This window comes from Doryrhamphus excisus, linkage group LG13, assembly GCF_037039965.1.
Source record: "Doryrhamphus excisus strain RoL-2023G ecotype Guam linkage group LG13, RoL_Dexc_Guam_v1.1, whole genome shotgun sequence".
Classification (NCBI taxonomy): domain Eukaryota; kingdom Metazoa; phylum Chordata; class Actinopteri; order Syngnathiformes; family Syngnathidae; genus Doryrhamphus; species Doryrhamphus excisus.
This window is the reverse complement of record NC_136369.1, coordinates 5,964,240-5,984,442: the sequence shown is the minus strand read 5'-3', so window position 1 is coordinate 5,984,442 and position 20,203 is coordinate 5,964,240. Positions and strand designations below refer to the sequence as shown.

The following is a 20,203-nucleotide window of genomic DNA, read 5'->3' as shown; positions in this document are numbered from 1 at the left end:
AATCAGCATGTATTCCATTTGCAGACCCTTGACCCTGAAGTGCTCTTTTCATGGCAATCTCAGAGCTGAGATTTGCAGCATAGGTATCATACAAAAAGTGGATTTTGTGAGTGTGAAGGACTTTTCATTTCGCAGTCTCTGGTGGGAATGTTAAAGCAGAAAATGTCTATAGATCCTTGGGGGTCAGAGCATTCAGAAAACTCATTTTTGGCCGCCATCATCCCTGTGGTAACCATAAAAGACAATCACTGTATGTGAATCAACTTTCCGCTGGGCTGGAGTCCTGCACCTTAGGGTGAACACCTTAACGTCATCTCTGCTCTGCAGGGAGAATGGCAAAGCTTAAGACATCATGCCCGGATTTGGCAGTGCTTCCTTTTTCTTATATCGGGCCATCTCTCGCTCTCTGTCCTCTTCCTGTGACTTAGCGGGGTCTGCAGAGAGACCGATCAATAGATCACACCAACAAGAGGTCTTGAGGCCAATTAGGCCGGGCAAGCTGGGCCGGGGCCAAGCTGATGTCAGGCTCTATGTCAATAGTCAAGCCTGTCCGCCCTTAGGAACAATGGAAAAGGAATAAAAGGTAGAGAGATGCTATTGGCTCTCTGTGTGCGTGCATGTGTGTGTGTGTATGTGAAGTCCTCGAAGGTGCATTACTCACACAAAATGATGTACGGTTCACCCAACAGTTTCGTGTTAAGAGATTGACCACACCCCACTTACAGTGAATGCCACCTCCAATGTCAAGTGTTGCTCTTACATACCAAACAGCAATGTGAGACCGGGAGGAAGAGCTTACTATCATGTTTCTAAACATGATACATTAGCGCCCTCGCTTGGTGTGTCAGTATATTGCATGTGTAAAATGATGCTTTATATCAGGGGTCTCAAACTCAATTTACTTGGGGGCCACTGGAGCTCGGGTCTGGGTGAGACTGGGCTGCATCAGGTTTTCCAAAAAAAAACAAACAAAAAACGCATTTATTAAAAACAGAAAAATGAATAAACTTTGCTTTGGTTTCGATTTTCTACAAGAAAAGCTCTGATAAAACATTCCACTGTCCTCAAATATCTTACTTTTTATTTTTCTACACAAAATACGATGAAAAATAAATAAACAAATCAAGAATAAAGAAAATCAATCAACCAGTAATAAATAAATAAATATAATAATAATAATAATAAAACGGCAAATAATAAAAACTTAAGAAACCACATATAGTTGGTGGATAGAAAAGTTATTTTTTTCAGATTAAAATGAACAAAGCATTATTAGAGCCCTGTAGACATGACAAAACACGACTATAGTCACATTTATACTTTTTTTATTTGCAACATATTGCGCAACTGCAAGGTCTTGAGGCACATGCTAACTCGCAAACTAGAGAGCTAGAGACCTAAACGGTAGCCTCCAAGTTATATAAACTTAAAAAGCCAAAAACTTACCACTTCCACACGGATAGTGAGGATAACTATTAACAGTTATTTAACCTTTAACATGAACATTAATCAAACGTGATACATATATACCATGATACCATACAGCATCCATATCAAACATTAAACTTTCATATCAAGGCGGGAGCCTCAAACTAGTGTCCTGGGGGCCACATTTGGCCGCGGGCCGCGTGTTTGAGACCCCTGCTTTATATGTTGCTCTACTGGAATTAAGCACATTGCGCAAAACTGTATAAGAAATTATTAACAAAATCACATTACACTAATGAAACCTGTATGTGTGAATGGTTGTTTGTCTATATGTGCCTTGCAATTGGCTGGCGACCAGTCCATGGTGTACTCCACCTCTCGCCTAAAGTCAACTGGGAAAGGTTCCAGTATCTCCTGTGAAGACAAGCAGCATAGAAAATGGATGGCTGAATAATCACATTAAGACTGAGACTACCAACACCCAGCTTGCAAATATGCTAAATTGTTGATTTCGCCTGGTAGGACTCGCCAAAGGTAACATTTGTTATTGCGGTTTATAGCAAAGTGACTCATTTGCTCTGAGCGACGTAGTTTCATGACCCCCGCCAACGAGAGCCAGGAGAGTGGAAACAGCTAAATGTAAACAGTCAAGTGCTCATTAGGTGTTTTCTAAGAAAGGTTAGTCGACCCGCCTCTTGGGCATGCCCACTTCACTTTGATTGGTCCTACTCAGCTTGTACAGGTTGACTTCATTGCAGAACCGATATGTGAAACACTAAGCTTCTCATGAGAACCTCCAAGGTTCATGAGAATTCAGCATGAGGAAGGGTGTGTGGCGAGGTGCTCTCCTTTGCTGTATTGTTTATACAGTAGATCAGTGCTTTTCAAATAAGAGCCCTTGGGAAAATTGTTATAAGTTGCTGCAGATGTTATCTCAGCTCATTTTATTAAAGGAAAATTGCACTTTTTTGGAATTTTGCCCAATACCTACAATCACTATGTGCGCATTCTGGATAAACACCTCTTTCTCTAACAATCTATTTCGCCTATAAAGCCCTCTAATAGAAACATCTAAGAACCACCACCAATGCTGTCACAATGTAGTAACAGGCACATTCATGATCATGTGTAATGCAGTATTTTAGTCATTATAAGCATTGCTGAGCCATGCTGAGTGGCACATGGTGTTACCGTTGCGGATCATTTGTAGACCTGCCTTTTTGATATCCGATACTGTGACTTAATACAACACAATTCACATACTTGTCTTGAACCAGTCATGATGTGCTATACATATCATATTTTGACAGTTACTATGGTACCCATTATGTCATTGGATGCTCATATCACCTTGTACTTTGGTATGAGGTGCATTATTAAAAAAAAAAACCTGTAAAAACTGTATTATTGAAAGCAGGAAGTGAACAAATGTAACAGTTACTGATTGTAAAAGTACCAGATGGAGGGGTAGGATTTAATAAGCTTTGCTTCTTCCTCCTCCTTTTGGACATGTGGAACTGTGAACTGATTATGGGATGCACTCAATTGTAATCTGATGCATGTTCAAATTAAATAAAACCATTACCATTATTACTGCAGTTTTTATTATCCGTGTAAATTTAGGGTGAAGTCGACCAAAAATTGTGCTATGTCTCTGTGTGCTACATGTTAAGGTGTGTGTTAACACGTATAGATTGAGTCAATATCCTTCAGTTTAATACCAGCGCACATTTACCATGAAACTATTTGTTTGGCAAGGTACCGTGTGACGCCATATGTTAAAGTGGGTTAATGGAAAAAAAACAGTAAAGATGCCAAAGGAGGCATCCAGCTTGTTTTTAAAAGCTTGACTAACCAGTTATGTCATGACAAATCTTGCTGTAGGCTAAAAAGGCTTATTGCTGAAGCTTTGGCATCCGAGCTGCTCTGCATGTCAGTTCAGGCCACGCCGAGGAATCCAGCCTTTCCTAACCTGGGGGTCTCAATTGAGAAATTCATTTCATGAATCATGCAAGCCTTGGGCTTGTGCATAAAATCACACATTTGTTCCATTTTTCTCCAAGGCTTAAACAAAAAAAAGTTACATTTGATGCCAGCACCCTTCAATGGTTTCACGAACAATCCAATCAGAATCTGTCAACGGAGGTCAGACCGGCTCTAATTACACTTATATATGACCTCACTTCCTGGAACGTGTCCGGCCTACAGACTTGATACTGCTTCCTGATCAGGTACTTTTTTTCTCTCTCTTTCTCTGTCTTATCAGTGTCACTCCTGCTAGTTTAAGGTTCACCTCGCATATCAGCCTCTGCATGAACTCCTTTGTTTGTAGCCACAAGTCATGCTGGAAAATAAGGATTTGGAATTGCATAAGGTAAGACTGTTTCATCTGTAACAAATCTGTGCACAGAAAAAACTTACTTTGACAGATGAGGACCCAGTTAAAGAAACCTTTGTGTTTGTACGTATGCCGTGCCTCATTCAAACGAAGCATGTTTGGGCAAAAACATGAAAGAATGAGAATGAGAGGTACCGAAAAATCTAGCAGTTAATGCAAGCATAAGGCTTATAGCCCCAGGGAGGCAGTTGCGTGCACATAATAATAAGTAAATGTGACATGAGGGTAGAATGCAAATGCATGAATGTCAAGGTATCGTTGAAAACAGCTCTCTTCATTGGCTGTCAGTCAAACCTTTCAAAATACTGTAGATTAAGCGCTTCTAGAAAAACTGCAACGTCCTAATGGGATACTGAACCCACACAGTTGTCTAATCCAGTAACTGTAGAAGTAATGCTCTCAGTTATGCCTTTCGGACAAAATGGTTGGGACACTGAACAACTACAACAAATGGAGACTCTGTCTGTGCTCATCTGGCACTCTTCTGGATAGACTTTCTACAAGATTTCAGAATGAGCTTTGACATTATATAGTTCACCCCAAATTTGTCTGGTTAGGGTTGAAGTCAGGGTTATAATGTCTTCCACATGAAAAATAGAAACAGGCCTTCCCCAAAATATTCCCCTAATGTTGAAAGCAAATGAAAAATAATAAAGGTGTGTCCTTCCACTTAAGCAATTAACTTCACATTTAGACTCATTAGAAAGTCTTAACTTTTTAATACAGTATTAATAAGTAAAATTCATGAGTGAGCAAAAAGACTTAGATTTCTGGTCCATGTCTCTGTTTGATAAACACATTAAATGTTTTCCTATTCAGCAGATGGAAAACTCATCCTTCATAGGAAAAAATGATTTTACAAAGTGTAAATGCTGTTTCTACAATATGATGATGCAGGCGTAACCAAGGTTGCCTGGAGTGATGAATGATTTTCAATTTTGACTTCTCCTTCTTGCATTTTTACCATGAGAAAATATGACTGAAAGGTACCCACTTGTAAAGAGAAAGTAGGCAAACACACATACACACGCATTTCTATTAGTTGTAGTAAAAATGCTGCCGCTTTTTTTTCATAGGTCACATAAAACATCAGTGAAGTTCAGGAATTATGTCTACTCCCACCAAAGGTAAGCTACAGTATGAGACGCACTTTATTGAATCAAAAACAAAAGCTGTAACCTATTGCTGCAAAGTGTGTTTAGATTGGAACATTTGCACATAGTGGCTTTAAAGGGGACCTATTATGCTCATTTTCAGCCCTTTGTATTGAGATGTGATGTGGACTCCTATAGAGCAGCTACACACAATAACCTTCACAGAAAGCTTTCTAGATCTTCCAGGATCTGCACCTACTCCAGCTGTATGTCCTTGGATTTTTCCAAAACGGTCTGTTTTAATTTATTCCAGCCATGACCCGCCTCTGAGCACGCCCACTCCACTGTGATTGGTCCCACTCAGCTTGTACAGGTTGACAGAACATTGCAGAACACAAAGCCCATTTGAGAAATAAAACGCTTGATAATCTAAATAATTAAACCAATTGGTCCTTCATTACTTAGTGAAATGTTTCATTTTTTTCTTGTGAATTTATTATTTCTCTTTCAACAAGCAAATATAAGTTTTTTTTACAATTTTCGATTATTTGAATAATCGACAAAAAGTTTGGTAAAATATTCGATTACTAATATATTCAATAGCTGCAGCCCTAATTTTATGTATGGCTCATTTCAGCCATACACAGTCTTTTGGTCCTGTGCTAGTGTACCTAATGTTGTGGCCAGTCATTGCAGGTTATATGTATTGAGTTGTTGAGTGTCTGCACAGCGCCGATCAATCACAGAGCGTGATGAGTGAATACATAATGAGCATTTTCTTTAAACACGAATACTCCTAATGATGAAATGCACTCATTTCATACTCCTATCTGGCAAAAAAAATACCGTATCCATGAGGGATACTCATTTATTTTATGTATTCATAAAATATCTCTGACATATGGTCAATGAGATGTGTTTCCTGCCTATTTTTAAAGAAAAAAAAATTTTTGGACCAACAATATGCAAATTTGCAGGGCAAATATATAGTGATAGAATGTATTGCAACACTGTAGTCCAGAGGTAGGGAACCTATGGCTCGGGAGCCAGGTAGGGCTCTTTTGATGACTGTATCTGGCTCTCAAGCATTTCTTACCACAATAAAAATGTATTTTTGGCAACATTTTAAAGTAAACATCACAGAAATGACTGTTAAAAATAATATTAAAAATCAACAACTTTTTTATGCATTTTAATTCGTCCATCTATATTCTGCTGCAATACGGCCAACCATATCTATCTTTCCTGATATTTTCCAGGTCAAACACCAAAACTCGATTATTACTGGGTAATGCTGTAGTCTACCTCGGTCATTGAGATGTCAACATGTAAATATAAACTTTTCTCCTTTAGTCAAATAGTCACCTAGCTAAAGCTGCAGAACCAAGCCTTCTGGCAAAGATGGCCACAATAATTAAATATACTGAGTATGGTGCAAAATTATGCAGCAGCAGAAGTTGTATTAATGGCAACAAGTATTTGATTTATTATTAGACACTGCGCTGCTCACGAAAGTGTGCTGGCCACACCCCATTGGCGTGGGGTAGTGTGCCTGGTCTACGTAATTAGAGCCCATTATATCTAAAACTGTTGGGCTTACATAAAAATGCACACATTTTATTGCATTCAATGTTTAAAAAAATGTATATGGCTCTCACAGATGCACATTTTAAAATATCTGGCCTTCATGGCTCTCTTAGCCAAAAAGGTTCCCGACCCCTGCTGTAGTCTATAGTATTTGCTGAGTTAAGGTTTGAAAGTCTCTATTTCACTGTATTTAGATCATCTTGCAGAAATTTCATTGGGCTGACATGAAAAACTTGCAAATCATTGAAATTTGAATAATTGGAGAAGACGGCTTGGTAAAATGATTCTTTGATTCCTTCTGGCAGAAATATTATTGTATGCATTTGAAAATAATAATAATAATTATGTGACAAATTACTGTTTTATATCATCTTCAGTGTTAGCTGTGTCAGTGCTTAATCAAACACAACAAATAATAATGACCACTTTGTGTTTGTAGATGACATTTTTGCATATGCCCTTTCCAAGACCTTGACCAAAGTTTCATCACCTGTAACTGTGGGACTCTACTCTTCATGTCAGAGTCGAATCAAAAGGATTCTTGGGAAAATGGAAGGTATGTATGCATCTATGCTGAGCTGCTGAAATACTTCAATGTTAAGCATACAGTACATTCCGTCCATCCATCCACTTTCTATACCGCTTAGGGTCGAGGGTATGCTGGAGCTTGGCAGCAACTGTCAGGCCAGATTCAAACATATGGTGGCCTGCATGTGGCCCCTGGGCTGTAGTTTGCCCATTCCTCACCAAAGAGCACCCTGTTGTTGTGACAATACATCCCAATCACACACAGGCACACACTCGAAAAAAAAAAAAAAACAACTACCAGCCACACACTGTTGTGGCAGATAATCATTAAACACAATGTTGGTCCTCAGTCCACTTAGAAAAAGTGACATTGGCTTCGATTTTTTTTTTTTACAGACCATCTCAAAAAGAAATGGTTGAAAGATTTGAACGAAAACAATTCGACATAATTTCACCAGTTTAAAGAAAAGTTAAGGCTGACAAAGTAACTCTGGATTATAACACCACTTTTTCTTTGCACAAATATAATCAGTCATAATTTGCAGAACCAATAACATCCATTAAAAGTGAACTTTCCCATAAAGTGTTTCTTTTGGTACATTTTACCCCCAAGCCTGCCAGCAGGATTACAAATGAGAAAGGCTCTTTATTCATAACCTGCATGGTGGGTAGTGCAGTCTGGTCTGCAGTAGAACCCACTGAATTTTGATCAAATGTCCTCACTAAATTATAAGAATTAATACCACTGGGTTCATTGGATAGATGCAGTGGATGTGCTCTCCAGATCCAAATGAGAGCAGTGATAATCTTTTAATAATGTGTCAGAATTTGCATGTTTTGTCTTGTTTCACTCAATAGAAACTATGCAGTTTGAATGAGTGGCATCCTCAAAAGATTTTGCAGAATAAACTGGCATTTCAGTTGCGTGCGACTGTACTCAACTGGTCAATATTGTGTTTCAGTTTACATGAAGAATGAATCTCGGAGGATTGACGAGGAATACAAAGGGAAATCCCGACCCCGCCCGGTTAAGCCTTCACTTTCTGACATGTTGGCGCTAATTTGGCGACTGTTATTCCACAAGCCCATTTGGACCACAGAGAATCAGGACCATCATAATGTCCGCTTCATTTATGTGAACTTCAGTGCCTGGCACTTCGCAGGAAGTGACCTGCTGTGGGCAGGGTTGGCCATACGACTCTTTCAAGCTATGCAAATTAATTTTGGAAAGTTACAGTTAGTGTTATACCGAATGGCTCAACACAATGAAGAGGAAGAAATCAAAAAAAAGGTTAGTGACTTGTATTTGTCCACCACCCTTTCGCTGTTCAAATTTCACGGCTTAACTCCATCATGGTCTTTTGATAAATTAGCACTGTTTCGTGGTTGACTACGGCCTGTTATTAGTCAAAATATATGCATATTTAAGCACATTTTATGTATTTTTCCAAGCATAAAATTGCAAAATGAACCAAAGCTACCAAAGTTGTGAGATAAAGTATTCTATACTGGTCACTTGGTGTCAGTGATTTTAAACTGATGAGACCAGGAAGTGCCCTGTCTAGAAAAAATAAATAAAATATGAGCATATGTTATGTCTCAAATAGCTTATTTTCTGGTATTATTAGGGATGAGCAAGTACACCGCCATCTGTATCTGTTGACCCATCTAAATTATATGTAGCCGTATCCATACTCAAAGTAGGCGCGTCATAATCCGGATGTGTGTGTGGTTTAACCGGAAATGAGCAGGGCTAAAATCTGTACATTATTTTAAATGTGAAATTGACATGGATTGATCAGAAGTTGCTATTTGTATTGTTTATTATTCAGCTATATGTGTACTGTATGTGTGCGTGTGTAAGTGATCCTTGAGACTTTATTCTTTAGTTATTTTTAATGAGCTGTGTGAAGTTGGTGTTTCATTATTGCAAAATACAAATAATCTGTCAGCCATGTTGACTGTAGTATTTTCCCAAAAGCACTGCGTTCAGTCGTACAAGCAGTTTTCCAACCGACTTCATATCACAACCAAGCAAACAGACAAAAAAAAAAAAACACAGTCAGTGACTGATGCACGATTGTACTGTCCTGTTAAAATGAAACAAATTTCAGATGGCAAGGTGCATACTGCAACATATTGAGAGGGGGTGTAATATTTTAGCCCACTTATGTCAGCTACATATGCAGAATGCTTGATGCCGCCCTTGTGCCGCCCTTCATTGAAAATGATCAGGGCTACCCAAACCTTTTCATATATCCAGCCTGAATATTCAAGACATCAATAGCATCATCACATACATTGGATTTAGTACAAAAGAAATAGCATTTGAAAAAATGGGAATTGCACTGACAAATCATAATTTACTTGTAGTGTGAACGTAACCTAAATTACAGCTTCCTTTAAAGCAAATATGCGCCTCAGTGTATTACACACAATTGTTACACACAATCTTTTTTTCCTGTTACTCCCTTCAGATAGTGGTGGAGGGTCCCCATCATTGGAGGTCAAAAACGATTTGTTGCTGCCCTCTGTGGCTTCTCATCCTGCTCAGTCTCATGGTACCAGTCATCATCCTGATATTCTTGTTGACCTTTGAACTTCCCAAACATGTGGGTAAACCACCTATAAAGGTTAATGGTACAACAAGCCATGTCAGTGTCCTGGAAGGCCTGGTTATCGCATCATTTGGAGTCCCAGCCGCCAATGCTCTGAGGTTCATCTTCCTGTTGGGCAAGAACCTCATCTTCAACGAGGAACTCAACATCAAGAGAGGCATGGACAACGAGCGTGTCAGCAGCAAGCTGGGCTTCATGAGCGAAGTGAGAAAGGAGATGTGGTTCCTCTCTCGCTTTGTTGAGTTCATGGAGGTGTTTGAAAGCCGAAGAATCCGAGTGGTGCTCAGGATCACAAATCTAGACCGCTGCTCCCCACCAAAAATTGTAGCAGTTTTAGATGCTATCAACATTTTACTGTCAGATGAGGAAAGTCCATTTATTTCAATTCTGGCCATAGACCCAGAAATTATCGTACAGAAGGTCAACTTTGCAGATGGTTGCTTCTGCAAAGAAGACCGAGCTTATGCGCTGTTAAACCGCATTGTTACTCTGGCCTTCACTGTCCCGCCGCTTTGTGATGATTCAAAGCTCACTATATTTCACAACTTGGCCAGCAGCCCAAAAAATCTCGAGGACAGAAAGATGAGCGAAGATAAATATCAAACCGGAGGCTTAAAAAGTACCTCCTTATCAGATATATCAGGAGTGGAGGTCTTATCAGGAACAAAAGAAGCATATCCACTGATTGACAATGGTGTTGCACTACATGTAACTGAGGCAGATATCGAACATTGGGTCAAGAGTACCCTTGGGAGCAATGAAAGAAAGTTAAATAAGTACATCTTAGATGACGCCATGTCCATGAGGAGAGTGATAAACTCCATTCGAGTGACTGTAATCATCATGAAGGCCTTAAAGACAGAGCTCCCTCAACCTGACCTCATCGCAGCCTGGGTGGTCCTGGCCAATCAGTGGCCGTGTAGACTCAGCTGGATTATCCAGTGCGTGGAAGATGCTCTACAGAGAGCCGAAATTGATCATAACGAGCCTGTTGCAGACCATTCCAAAAACCTATGGGAGGTTTTTAGCGAGTCCAGAGCAGAGCTTTATGTGATGCGTACGCAGATTGAAGACCTCCTTGACCAAGATGGAGACCCTGAGATGTTTGAGAGATTCCTCAAGGTGGATTTCCAGTTCACCATAGAGGATCTGAAGGCATTCAATGTGGTGACGGTGAACCTGAATCACTCATTTAAGAAAGAATTGGCTCAGATTCGAGGAACATCCAGGCTGAAAGACTCCGGTTGGATGAGGACCTTTGCTCCTTTGCCAATCACTGCTATAATCAATATGGACTCCGAAGATTTATGTAAAGAGGTAAGACGACAGAATCGCAATTGAGGTTTGATATATTGTATATATTCTCAATTTACTCGAGCGCACACAGAAACTATACTGTCATTGATTGGCCAACACCCATGAGTCAGTGAAACTCAAGACTTCATCAATGTTAATGACGTTACCCGGTTTCCTAGTTTGGCCAGTGGTAGCAGGTATGAGTGAGTTAATGGGATGATTGGATGAACATCCGTCAGGCCAATTCAGATCTTTTGGCATCAGCATAAAAAGCAGATGATAAAATCCCAACCCTTGTGATGTATGATGAGAAACTGCATCAATCCATCTACTTGCTATGCAGCTCATCTGTTCAGTGTCATGGCCTCAGACTGGTCAAGTACAGTTTGAGTCAACCCAGCCAAGGTCATTCTATGATAATGCAGCAACAAATGTGGTTATAGAGAACGAACATGTGTAATCGTTCAGCGTACTCTGAAATGTAGGACACAAAATTGCCTGCTTTTCCAAGTACTGTTGGAATATTCTGTCAATGCATGTCCTCATGCTTGCAGTATTTTAGTGAAATACACGACCCCATGACTATTTTCATGGGCTTTGTTCAATGCGTATTTAATACAGAACGCAACATACAAGGAAAGCTACTGAAGCACAAAGTCATTTAGAGTTTCAAAACAGCATTTACATAATGCTCAATTTTCTTATTTCCTCTAGCTGGAGAAGATGGAATATCCCGGAAAGTATGCAGATATTGTAAAGAACAATTGTATCAGTGGCTCAGCGCTCGTATTTGGTGACCCAGATGACATCAAAAAATTGCTGAACATGACCTTTGGTGAATGGACGACTTTCAGACTTCGCTTCCTGGGGTTACCCCTACATCTTCAACCCCAACACAAGAATGTGCATCCTCCTCACAAGCAGCTGTCAAGACATCCCCGACAAGACATACACCCCCATTTGGCAACAAGTGCTATTTAAGAAACTATCGGACACACTAATTCCCCCAAATGTTGCTCAGTATTTATCTCATTGAACAATGCAGTGTGCATAAACATGGGAAGAGTAATTACACAATTTCTCAGCATTATTGAAAAGAACCAATTTGGGTTGGGCATTTATTTTTTTATATGTCATCACACTTTGTGCCATCTGTTAACACACAAATGAGGTGAAAGACTTTCAGAGTTTCATGGTTGTGGAAGACATCTGCGATGTGTGTAGTTTATCATTTGATGTGAACTATGATCAGTTCAGTCTTACCAACTGTTCAGTATACATATTGTATCTTTTATTTGCCAAATTCAAAGTGTTTTTTGTGTGTTATCTGCAATAAGGCCTCACATGTATGTCACAGCCTAAACCTGCGCTGACAGAAGGTATTGGGTATTTCATAGACTTAATATACCTTATGTATATTGACTGATGAACAGAAAGGCAAATATGTGCATATGTTGCGTTAAACTGTGAATCTCATTTTCCAAATAAGCAGACGCTGTAAAACTTAAACATACTGCGAAAAGGAAAATGCAAAACTGCTCCACAATAAATGATGCTGATGCAAGCACAGAGTTTTGTTAACACCACATTTCTCATTTCTAAGCTATTTTGCTCATTTAGGCACTGGCAATGTGCTGATTCATGAAAAGCATGAATATTCCAACAGAGTACGACTATATTAAATTATAAGATCAATTCATACTCATGTGATCCAACAAACAAACACACTCATAAACATTTAACATTGGTTAAGTATATTTTGAATGTGTACATATCAATGTCATGAAACCGTAATTTTAGTGAATTATGTTTTATTGACAGATACTATAGAGAGGGAAAGGTGCACCAGAGACAAAGCATGTTCATTTGGACTTTCATTAGGGTGTGGTTTCAAGTTAGACACATTTGGTACCTTAAAACACTGTTTACTCATGTAGCAAACTAAATGTGATCAAATGTGACTATCCATATCCTATACCTGTCCAATTGTAAGACCTTTAGAGCATAACAGTATTACACAATTATAGCTACCATTGCATACAAATATGACACATCATTAATACAGTCAAGGCACAAGAGTAATTCATACTAAACATTCAAATTCATTTAAGTTTGACACATGAACAACTGAATTAATTTCTACCACCACTTGATGAGGATATAGGTCAGTTAAGGTCACTTTGGGAATGTATTGTTTGATAGCTATACATGTTTATGTGTATATGTACTGTCAGGACTACAACGCACCATGATGGAATCCACATTAATGTGCCTACTTACGTCCTAAAGATTCGGCCAGCTTCTTCAGTCTTTTCTTTAACTCAAGAGGAAACTTCTCGTAGCACTTTTTACAAACAGGCTTCATGTCAAACTCGACAAACTTGTTCCTGCAAAAAAAGGAAAGGAATTAGATGTTAAAACTATCAGTCATTGATACCAAGTCTGACAACACGTCTCGGTCGCAGGTATATGCCTGTTGGGCAAGTTCAGATTCGAGATGGGAGATGCAGCTATATCCAATCCCCAAGTACTTACAGTGAAATTCATCCTCCTCCACAACTGCATATACTGTATATTTCACCATCATCTGTCTCCTATATGTTTTATTTATTGAGGCAGTCCATTCTCAATCTGAATGACAATGTTGAAATATGATGCAGGAGAAAAAGATTTATTCCCAACCAAGTCTCGCCTTGTACCACCTAACACATTAGGGAATGGTTCTTAAAATGCTTCATCAGTCAAAGCACTGTTTTTAGAAGTAATTGTTCTAGCCTGCAGCCTTCCCTGTCAGTGACATTGTTAATATCACATCGTGTTCCATGGGAGCCTGCTGTTGCTCCTGCACCGCAAACTGAAATGATGCTTGCTGGTGTATCCTCAAATTCATCCTCTGTAAAAGTGAACGACAATCACCTGCCACTCAGGGGTGTCCAAGCTTTTTCCAAGGCTATATGCTGAATCATGAAAGGATGCAAGGACCACTTGGATATTTTGTACTATATAGATATTCTAAGTTATAGTTATATAAACACCTATATGTACATAACTTCTTAGAATATTATGCTGCTTTACAAAATATCCAAGTGGCCCTTGCAATCTCTCATGATTAAACTACTGAGCTACTTTTCAAGTCGCTCTCCAAAAGGTTTATTCATTTATTATCAACTCCTATGCCGACAAAATGATAAAGTGGTGTCCGGAAGTCTTCGGGAAAGTTTGGGAGTGGGCGTGCCTGGAGGCAGTTAAAATAAATTAAGACAAACACTTTTGGAAATCCAACAAAATCCAACTGGAATGGGTGCAGATTCCGTTAGATCTAGAAAGCATTCTGTGCAGGTTATCATGTGTAGCTGCTCTATAGGAGTCCATAACTCAGTACAAAGGGCTGAAAAATGAGCATAATAGGTCCCCTTTATATCATAACACAACTGTGGGTGCATTTAAAAAAGGTAGCAATCTACTAATCAAGAATTGGCTGCAAGACATGGCATAAATCTTCCAAAAGCAGCAAATTATTATCTGTTATCAGCATCAAACAAGTAAAGGGTGTACACATAAACTTAAGGTATGCATATACGCTCACCAATAAAACTGTGTGCAGCTGCATCATCTTATGAGAGCCAATACAAGAGCTGCATCAAAAAGATGCTTTTAAACTCTTATACAGCTAAATCACATCAAGAGCGAGGACTAAGTAGTGCATTTCTACACAGCTACAGTATAGAGCACAGTGACTAAAAACACCTATTTTAGAGTGTTAAAGGGGAACTGCACTTTTTTGGAATTTTGCCCATCATTCATAATCCTTATCTGAAGCATGAACACATATTTCTTTCCCTTTTCTGTGCATTGTAACACGAAAAAAGTTAATTTCAGGTAGCTTACAATGCTGTCATTGGGATACATCTATTTGAACTATGAAGCCCTCTAAAAATAAACCTCTACCAACATTGCATGGTTTGATATACATGCTGTGATCATGCATTAACACGTACACTGATGATAACATGTAATGGTTGCAGTATCTTGCCGTATTTTGATGATTTAAAACACTACCGAAACAAAAATAAATGTGTTCATGTTTCACATAAGGATTGTGAACGATGGGCAAAATTCCCCAAAAGGTGCACTTCCCCTTTAATCAAAACTGAGTATTAGTATCTTTTCATATTTAATCTATTTCAATTGTGTAGGTGAGCGTATATTCAAAATAAAGTTTAAAAAAAAGAAAATGGAAACTAGAGGATGCACATGCCTGCCTAAAAGATATATATATATATATATATATATATATATATATATATATATATATATATATATATATATAAATAATGTATTGACCATGCCACACGTGCAAAAACAAGAAAGAACACCAACCAGCAGATTGGATAGCGACCTGGAAAGAATAAGAACTCTACTGAGACACAGTAGGTTTTTTCTTGCGGTCTTTGGAGTCACGTTCGCGGCGGGCCAGGCGCCGTTTCAGCTCCTCTGGCATACGCTCATAGCAATGCTTGCACACCGGCTTCAGGTCAATTTCAACAAACTTATCTCTAAGTTACAAAGGCACCGCACATGAAGCATGGAGAGTGAGAGAGCAAATCGGAGGAAGAAAAGTGAGCAGGATAAATTAGTACATTGCTGATTTAAGTTGGTCAGTTGGACAAATACGTACTTGAGGGTGAGCTTTGTGTTGCAGGTGGAGCAGGAGAAACAGCTGACACACCAGGCCTTGTTGAGTGCAGACACCACTGTCGGGAACATAAAACAGAAATAATCAGGGTGGATTTTGAGTATGTTCAAAAACACTAATTTTGGCCATTTATGCCATTGTGCTTTTCAAGTAGCATGTGATTTGAAAACCAGAGAGACATTACCCACAGTGGAACAACATTAAGGCTCGTCTTAATTTTGCCAGAAAACATCTTGATGATCCCCAAGACCTTTGGGAAAGTACTCTGAGAGTCTCAAATTTGCCTAACATACTGTACATGTTTTTGAACTGTGGGAGGAAACCAAAGTACTTGGAGAAAAAGCATACACGCATAGGAGAACATGTAAATTCCACAAAAAAAAAAAAAATCCAACAACGATGCTAATCATGAGGCCACAATAATGAACATACAATAACAATAATAAACATACTGGTATATCAGTTTTATGATGTGAATATTTAAAACTCACCATCGCCTTCAATCACACGGTTGCAGTGGTAACACACGTCACCAAACAGCTTTAACATAAAAGCATTCATAAGAAATTAGAACACATACGGTAGGCTGAGGCCAAACAAATTATTCTTATTTTTTAAATGTACAGTTTAGATAGGCTTTCCTACCTGGTTATAATGAGTCTCACAGTAAGCCAATCCCTTTCTCTCATAATGGCGATGACCGAGGAAAGGCTTCTCACATTTGGCACATACAAAATGCTGCAAGGAGAAATAAATGTTGCTGACAGAAATAACAGTGAGATTGTGTTATTTTGTGCTTCTTCTTCACACATTATTTAATTGAAACAAAGCACATAAGTTTAATAATCTTCACTTAAAAGGTGATGACCAAGTGTTCTGTGCTAGCCGATATCATGATTGCATTGTAATGGAAACGTGAACAGTTCAGCAGACTGCAACAACAGACAATTACAAAATAAATTGTTTGGTCTTGCTCACGCACCTCAACATGCCACTGCTTGCCCATGGCATTGACAACGCGGCCCTCAATTGGTCTCCTGCAAGCTCCGCAAATAGGCACCCCCATCTTATCGTGGCAGGGCAAACAGAAGAGTTCACCTTTCAGTTCCCTGGCTTCAGCTGTCAGTTCCTTCCTGGGGACAATGTAGCAGTGACTAGTTATTCTACTGGGGAGACAGCTGGTACACGTCAAATATCAGCCATGGGCATTGCCACACTTTCACGTAGATGTATAGAGTAAAGTGAATGTACTGACCCGCAGTTGTTGCAGTTAAAGTGGTCTGGATGGTAAGGATCATTTTTAAAGATCAGTGGCTGTTCCTCAATGATGGCATGGCACTTCTGGCAGATGTACTTGCCCAGGCCACGAGCCTTTTCCCGATTATGACACGGGCGACACAGGTGCCTGGAGTATGAAGAACATTTACTGCAGTCAAGATGGAATATGCAGGTAAAAAATATATATACATTATTTGACTGACTGCAGTCACTCCATTGGGTGCAAGAGGCGGGCTGCAGTTGGCAGTTTAAATATAACCACTTGGAATACAGGCTGTCAACATGCTCCACAGAGACGGGATACACACCTGCCAGCATTTTTGACAAACCCCACATCTGCAAGCACAGCCTGGCAGATGTCACAACAGAAGCAGTCAGGGTGCCAACTGTTGTTCATGGCCTTAATGACGCGACCGATGATGAACTCACCTGAAGAAGACCACAAGCAGTAGTTTAGCTACAAGGAAATGAGGATTCCCACATATTGCTGTGGATGCCCGGAAAAATGCTTACATTTAGGAATAGAAGTACATTTCACAGCATTTTTGGAGGGTTGTTACCTTGTAGAAAAATACTCTTATCAACTGAATTTGCACCTACACAATGAAATTCACATTACCTAACTCAGGGGTCTCAAACACGCGGTCCAGGACACTAGTTTGAGGCCCCCGCCTTGATATGAAAGTTTAATGTTAGTGCGGCCCGCGCAAGTTTGATATGGATGCTGTATGGTATCATGTACCCAGAAAAAATTATTACATTTGATTAATGTTCATGTTAAAGGTTAAATAACTTAATAGTTGTACTGCCTATCTGTGTGGAAGTGGTAAGTTTTTGGCTATTTAAGTTTAAAGGAAATAACTTGAAGGCTACCATTTAGGTTGCTAGCTCTCTAGTTTGCAAGTTAGCATGTGTCTCAAGACCCTGCAGTTGCGCAATATGTTGTAAATAAAAAGTGTATAAATGTGACTATAGTCATGTTTTGTCATGTCTACAGGGCTCTAATAATGCTTTGTTAATTTTAATCTGAAAAAAATAATTTGTGTACCCACCAGCTATATGTGGTTTCTTAAGTTTTTATTATTTGCCGTTGTATTATTATTATTATATTTATTTATTTATTATTGATTGATTGATTTTCTTTATTCTTGATTTGTTTATTTAATTTTCATCTTATTTTGTGTAGAAAAATAAAAAGTAAGATATTTGAGAACAGTGGAATGTTTTATCAGAAATGTTTTATGTAGAAAATTGGAACCATAGCAAAGTTTTTAAAAAAATTTTGTTTTTAATAAATGCGGTTTTTTTTTGTTTTGTTTTTTTGAAAACCTGATGCGACCCAGTCTCACCCAGACCCGAGCTCCAGTGGCCCTCAGGTAAATTGAGTTTGAGACCCCTGATCTAAATCGAAATACTCCACATAAAAAAAAATCAAAACCATCACTTGTGTGAAGATTACATCTGACTCTCCAGCAAGAATTAATTTCTCTTTCAGTTTATATCATCACATAGTACAGTCATACCACGTTTATCATGGTCATGCTTGTGACGCGTGAACAGGAAGTGACATTTGAGGTTCATTGTTATGTTTCATCTTGCCGTGGGTTACGGTCGCAACAGTAGCCCAGGTTTATATTTGGGATTAATGTGCTTGTTGTGAGACAATTTAAACCTGCAATAAAAGCCTGTTGTTCTGGCTATCAAGTCATGTGTTTGTGTGTCTCACCAAGTGTAGAAAAAATATATAGATATGTTTTGACTGATAATACAGCGTGTCAAGTGTTCTATGAATATAACATTTGTTGTTCATGATGCTTCTGATGTGACGCATAGTATAAAATACTCACCACACTGCCGACAGCAAGGAGCAAAGAGCATCTGAAAGTCATGTTCACAGTATTTTCTGCCTTCAAACTGTAAGGGAATGAAGATTCAGTTTCCACTGATGGAAAAAAGTACACTCACTAGATAACATGCACAATTACTACAAGGCTTAAAAATAATTTTGACTACCTCATAGAAGAGTCCCTCTGGAAACTGCTGGAAACACTGTGCACACACAAAGCACTGCTCATGGTACAGCTCTCCATTGCTGTTGACTATCTTCTCAGTGGCAGCAAAGCCGCTCTTACATCGCTCACAGGCAGCACTGGCCAGGGCATTGGCGATGCTGTTGCATGTCAAAGGAAAGCGAATGTAACCTTAGTGCATGACTCTACCATAGACACAGCTGATAGAACTAGAACAAGAGCTACTATGTTGTTTGTTCCAGAACTCTCACAGGAAAGGAGAAAAGAGAAAAGCTACATTACTCACTGTAACCTTATTACCTAATTTGGTAATGAATAGAGACACTGGGATGTCTCCTCCAAACACAAAAACTCACATATTCAGTACACAATTTAGTATTAGCACGGAACCAGTGGTATTGTAGAGATGACTTGACTGTCATTAGTATTATTATTATTAACATTTATCATTGGTACCTTCTTTCTCCATATTAAGAAAGCTATACATCTCGACACAAGTGCGATGATAGATGAGAAGTTGCTAATCAGCTTGCTAACTAGCGAACTTCTGCCGGAGTAAAACAAAATAAGCCATTAGCTTTAGAGTAAATTTCTTATCAAACTGCAAAATGTATAGCTGTAATTGGGAGTGAAATAACGTTTTGTAAGCTCACAGAGGACTTTAGCTTTAGCTTGCTAGCGCTAGTCTCTTCATTTGTGTGTGCTAGCTAATGTTAGCGAGAGCAATCTGAACACTCACTTGCCCGTCATTCCAGCCACCCCCAGCATCACCTCTTCACATCCAAAAATGCGATAAACGTATCTAGTTAACTGATGGGAATTCCTAGAGTTCCTTTATCTACGGTGGCAAAGTTTTCTGGGATGGAGGAGTAGCCTTCTTTGAGACTTGCCACAACAGGCGACAGACCACCCACTCGTCATCCGGCTGGAAGTTCAACCGCAGCCAGCAGCTGATAATGAAAGAATGCAATGTGAGCTTATTGGTTATTTAAGATCTCTCTGGAGTAAATAATGTGAGAAATATCTATGCGTGTGTTTTTGGGTTGAAAATGCTATTTATTGTCACGTAGTCAAACGTTATGCTCAATTTCAAACAGTCCACAAAAAAATCATCAGCAGGGGGCGCTGGGGCCTTGAGGCGCTTGGACACGGTTCAAAGAAGCGAGCTGTAGCGGTCAGGTGACCTGAGGCGACTTTCTAATTGGTTGCTTTGAGCTACTTTCCAAAAGACCATCCCTTTTTATTGACGC

General features: G+C 39.1%; 2 protein-coding genes across 5 annotated transcripts; one reads left to right on the top strand and one right to left on the bottom strand.

Annotated features, from left to right (window-relative positions):
• Nucleotides 1-3,561: 3,561 nt before the first annotated feature.
• On the top strand, nt 3,562-12,530 carry nkpd1 (NTPase, KAP family P-loop domain containing 1). 2 transcript variants are annotated; one of them, XM_078795748.1, is made up of 7 exons: nt 3,562-3,659; nt 3,761-3,802; nt 4,903-4,953; nt 6,947-7,063; nt 7,998-8,326; nt 9,513-10,970; nt 11,664-12,530. In XM_078795748.1, the coding sequence occupies exons 3-7, from the start codon at nt 4,935-4,937 to the stop codon at nt 11,928-11,930; spliced, it is 2,190 nt and encodes a 729-aa protein (XP_078651874.1). In that variant the 5' UTR covers nt 3,562-3,659; nt 3,761-3,802; nt 4,903-4,934; the 3' UTR covers nt 11,931-12,530. The 2 variants fall into 2 exon arrangements, with proteins under 2 accessions (XP_078651874.1, XP_057944598.2); XM_058088615.2 differs by lacking the exon at nt 3,562-3,659 and having other exon boundaries at nt 3,690-3,802.
• LOC131139233 (LIM and senescent cell antigen-like-containing domain protein 1) lies at nt 11,588-19,904 on the bottom strand. Of its 3 annotated transcripts, none has more exons than XM_058088618.2 (11): nt 19,693-19,904; nt 18,937-19,093; nt 18,771-18,837; nt 17,232-17,352; nt 16,901-17,050; nt 16,628-16,778; nt 16,291-16,383; nt 16,137-16,185; nt 15,628-15,703; nt 15,330-15,505; nt 11,588-13,336 (listed from the first exon to the last, which is right to left on the bottom strand). In XM_058088618.2, the coding sequence occupies exons 1-10, from the start codon at nt 19,719-19,721 to the stop codon at nt 15,367-15,369; spliced, it is 1,032 nt and encodes a 343-aa protein (XP_057944601.1). In that variant the 5' UTR covers nt 19,722-19,904; the 3' UTR covers nt 11,588-13,336; nt 15,330-15,366. The 3 variants fall into 3 exon arrangements, with proteins under 3 accessions (XP_057944601.1, XP_057944602.1, XP_057944603.1); XM_058088619.2 differs by having other exon boundaries at nt 15,349-15,505; XM_058088620.2 differs by lacking the exon at nt 15,330-15,505 and having other exon boundaries at nt 11,599-13,336; nt 19,693-19,900.
• Between the last annotated feature and the right edge of the window lie 299 nt (nt 19,905-20,203).

What these genes read in the sequence shown, in the direction of transcription:
- nkpd1 (XM_078795748.1), top strand. An exon ending in GATTCTTGGGAAAATGGAAG is followed by an intron (nt 7,064 to 7,997) that starts GTATGTATGCAT and finishes ATTGTGTTTCAG; the next exon opens with TTTACATGAAGAATGAATCT. An exon ending in CCGAAGATTTATGTAAAGAG is followed by an intron (nt 10,971 to 11,663) that starts GTAAGACGACAG and finishes TATTTCCTCTAG; the next exon opens with CTGGAGAAGATGGAATATCC.
- LOC131139233 (XM_058088618.2), bottom strand. Translation starts at nt 19,721, where the DNA reads ATGCTGGGGGTGGCTGGAATGACGGGCAA. An exon ending in GTGAGACTCATTATAACCAG is followed by an intron (nt 16,186 to 16,290) that starts GTAGGAAAGCCT and finishes TTTATGTTAAAG; the next exon opens with CTGTTTGGTGACGTGTGTTA. An exon ending in AACACAAAGCTCACCCTCAA is followed by an intron (nt 15,506 to 15,627) that starts GTACGTATTTGT and finishes TTTGTAACTTAG; the next exon opens with AGATAAGTTTGTTGAAATTG.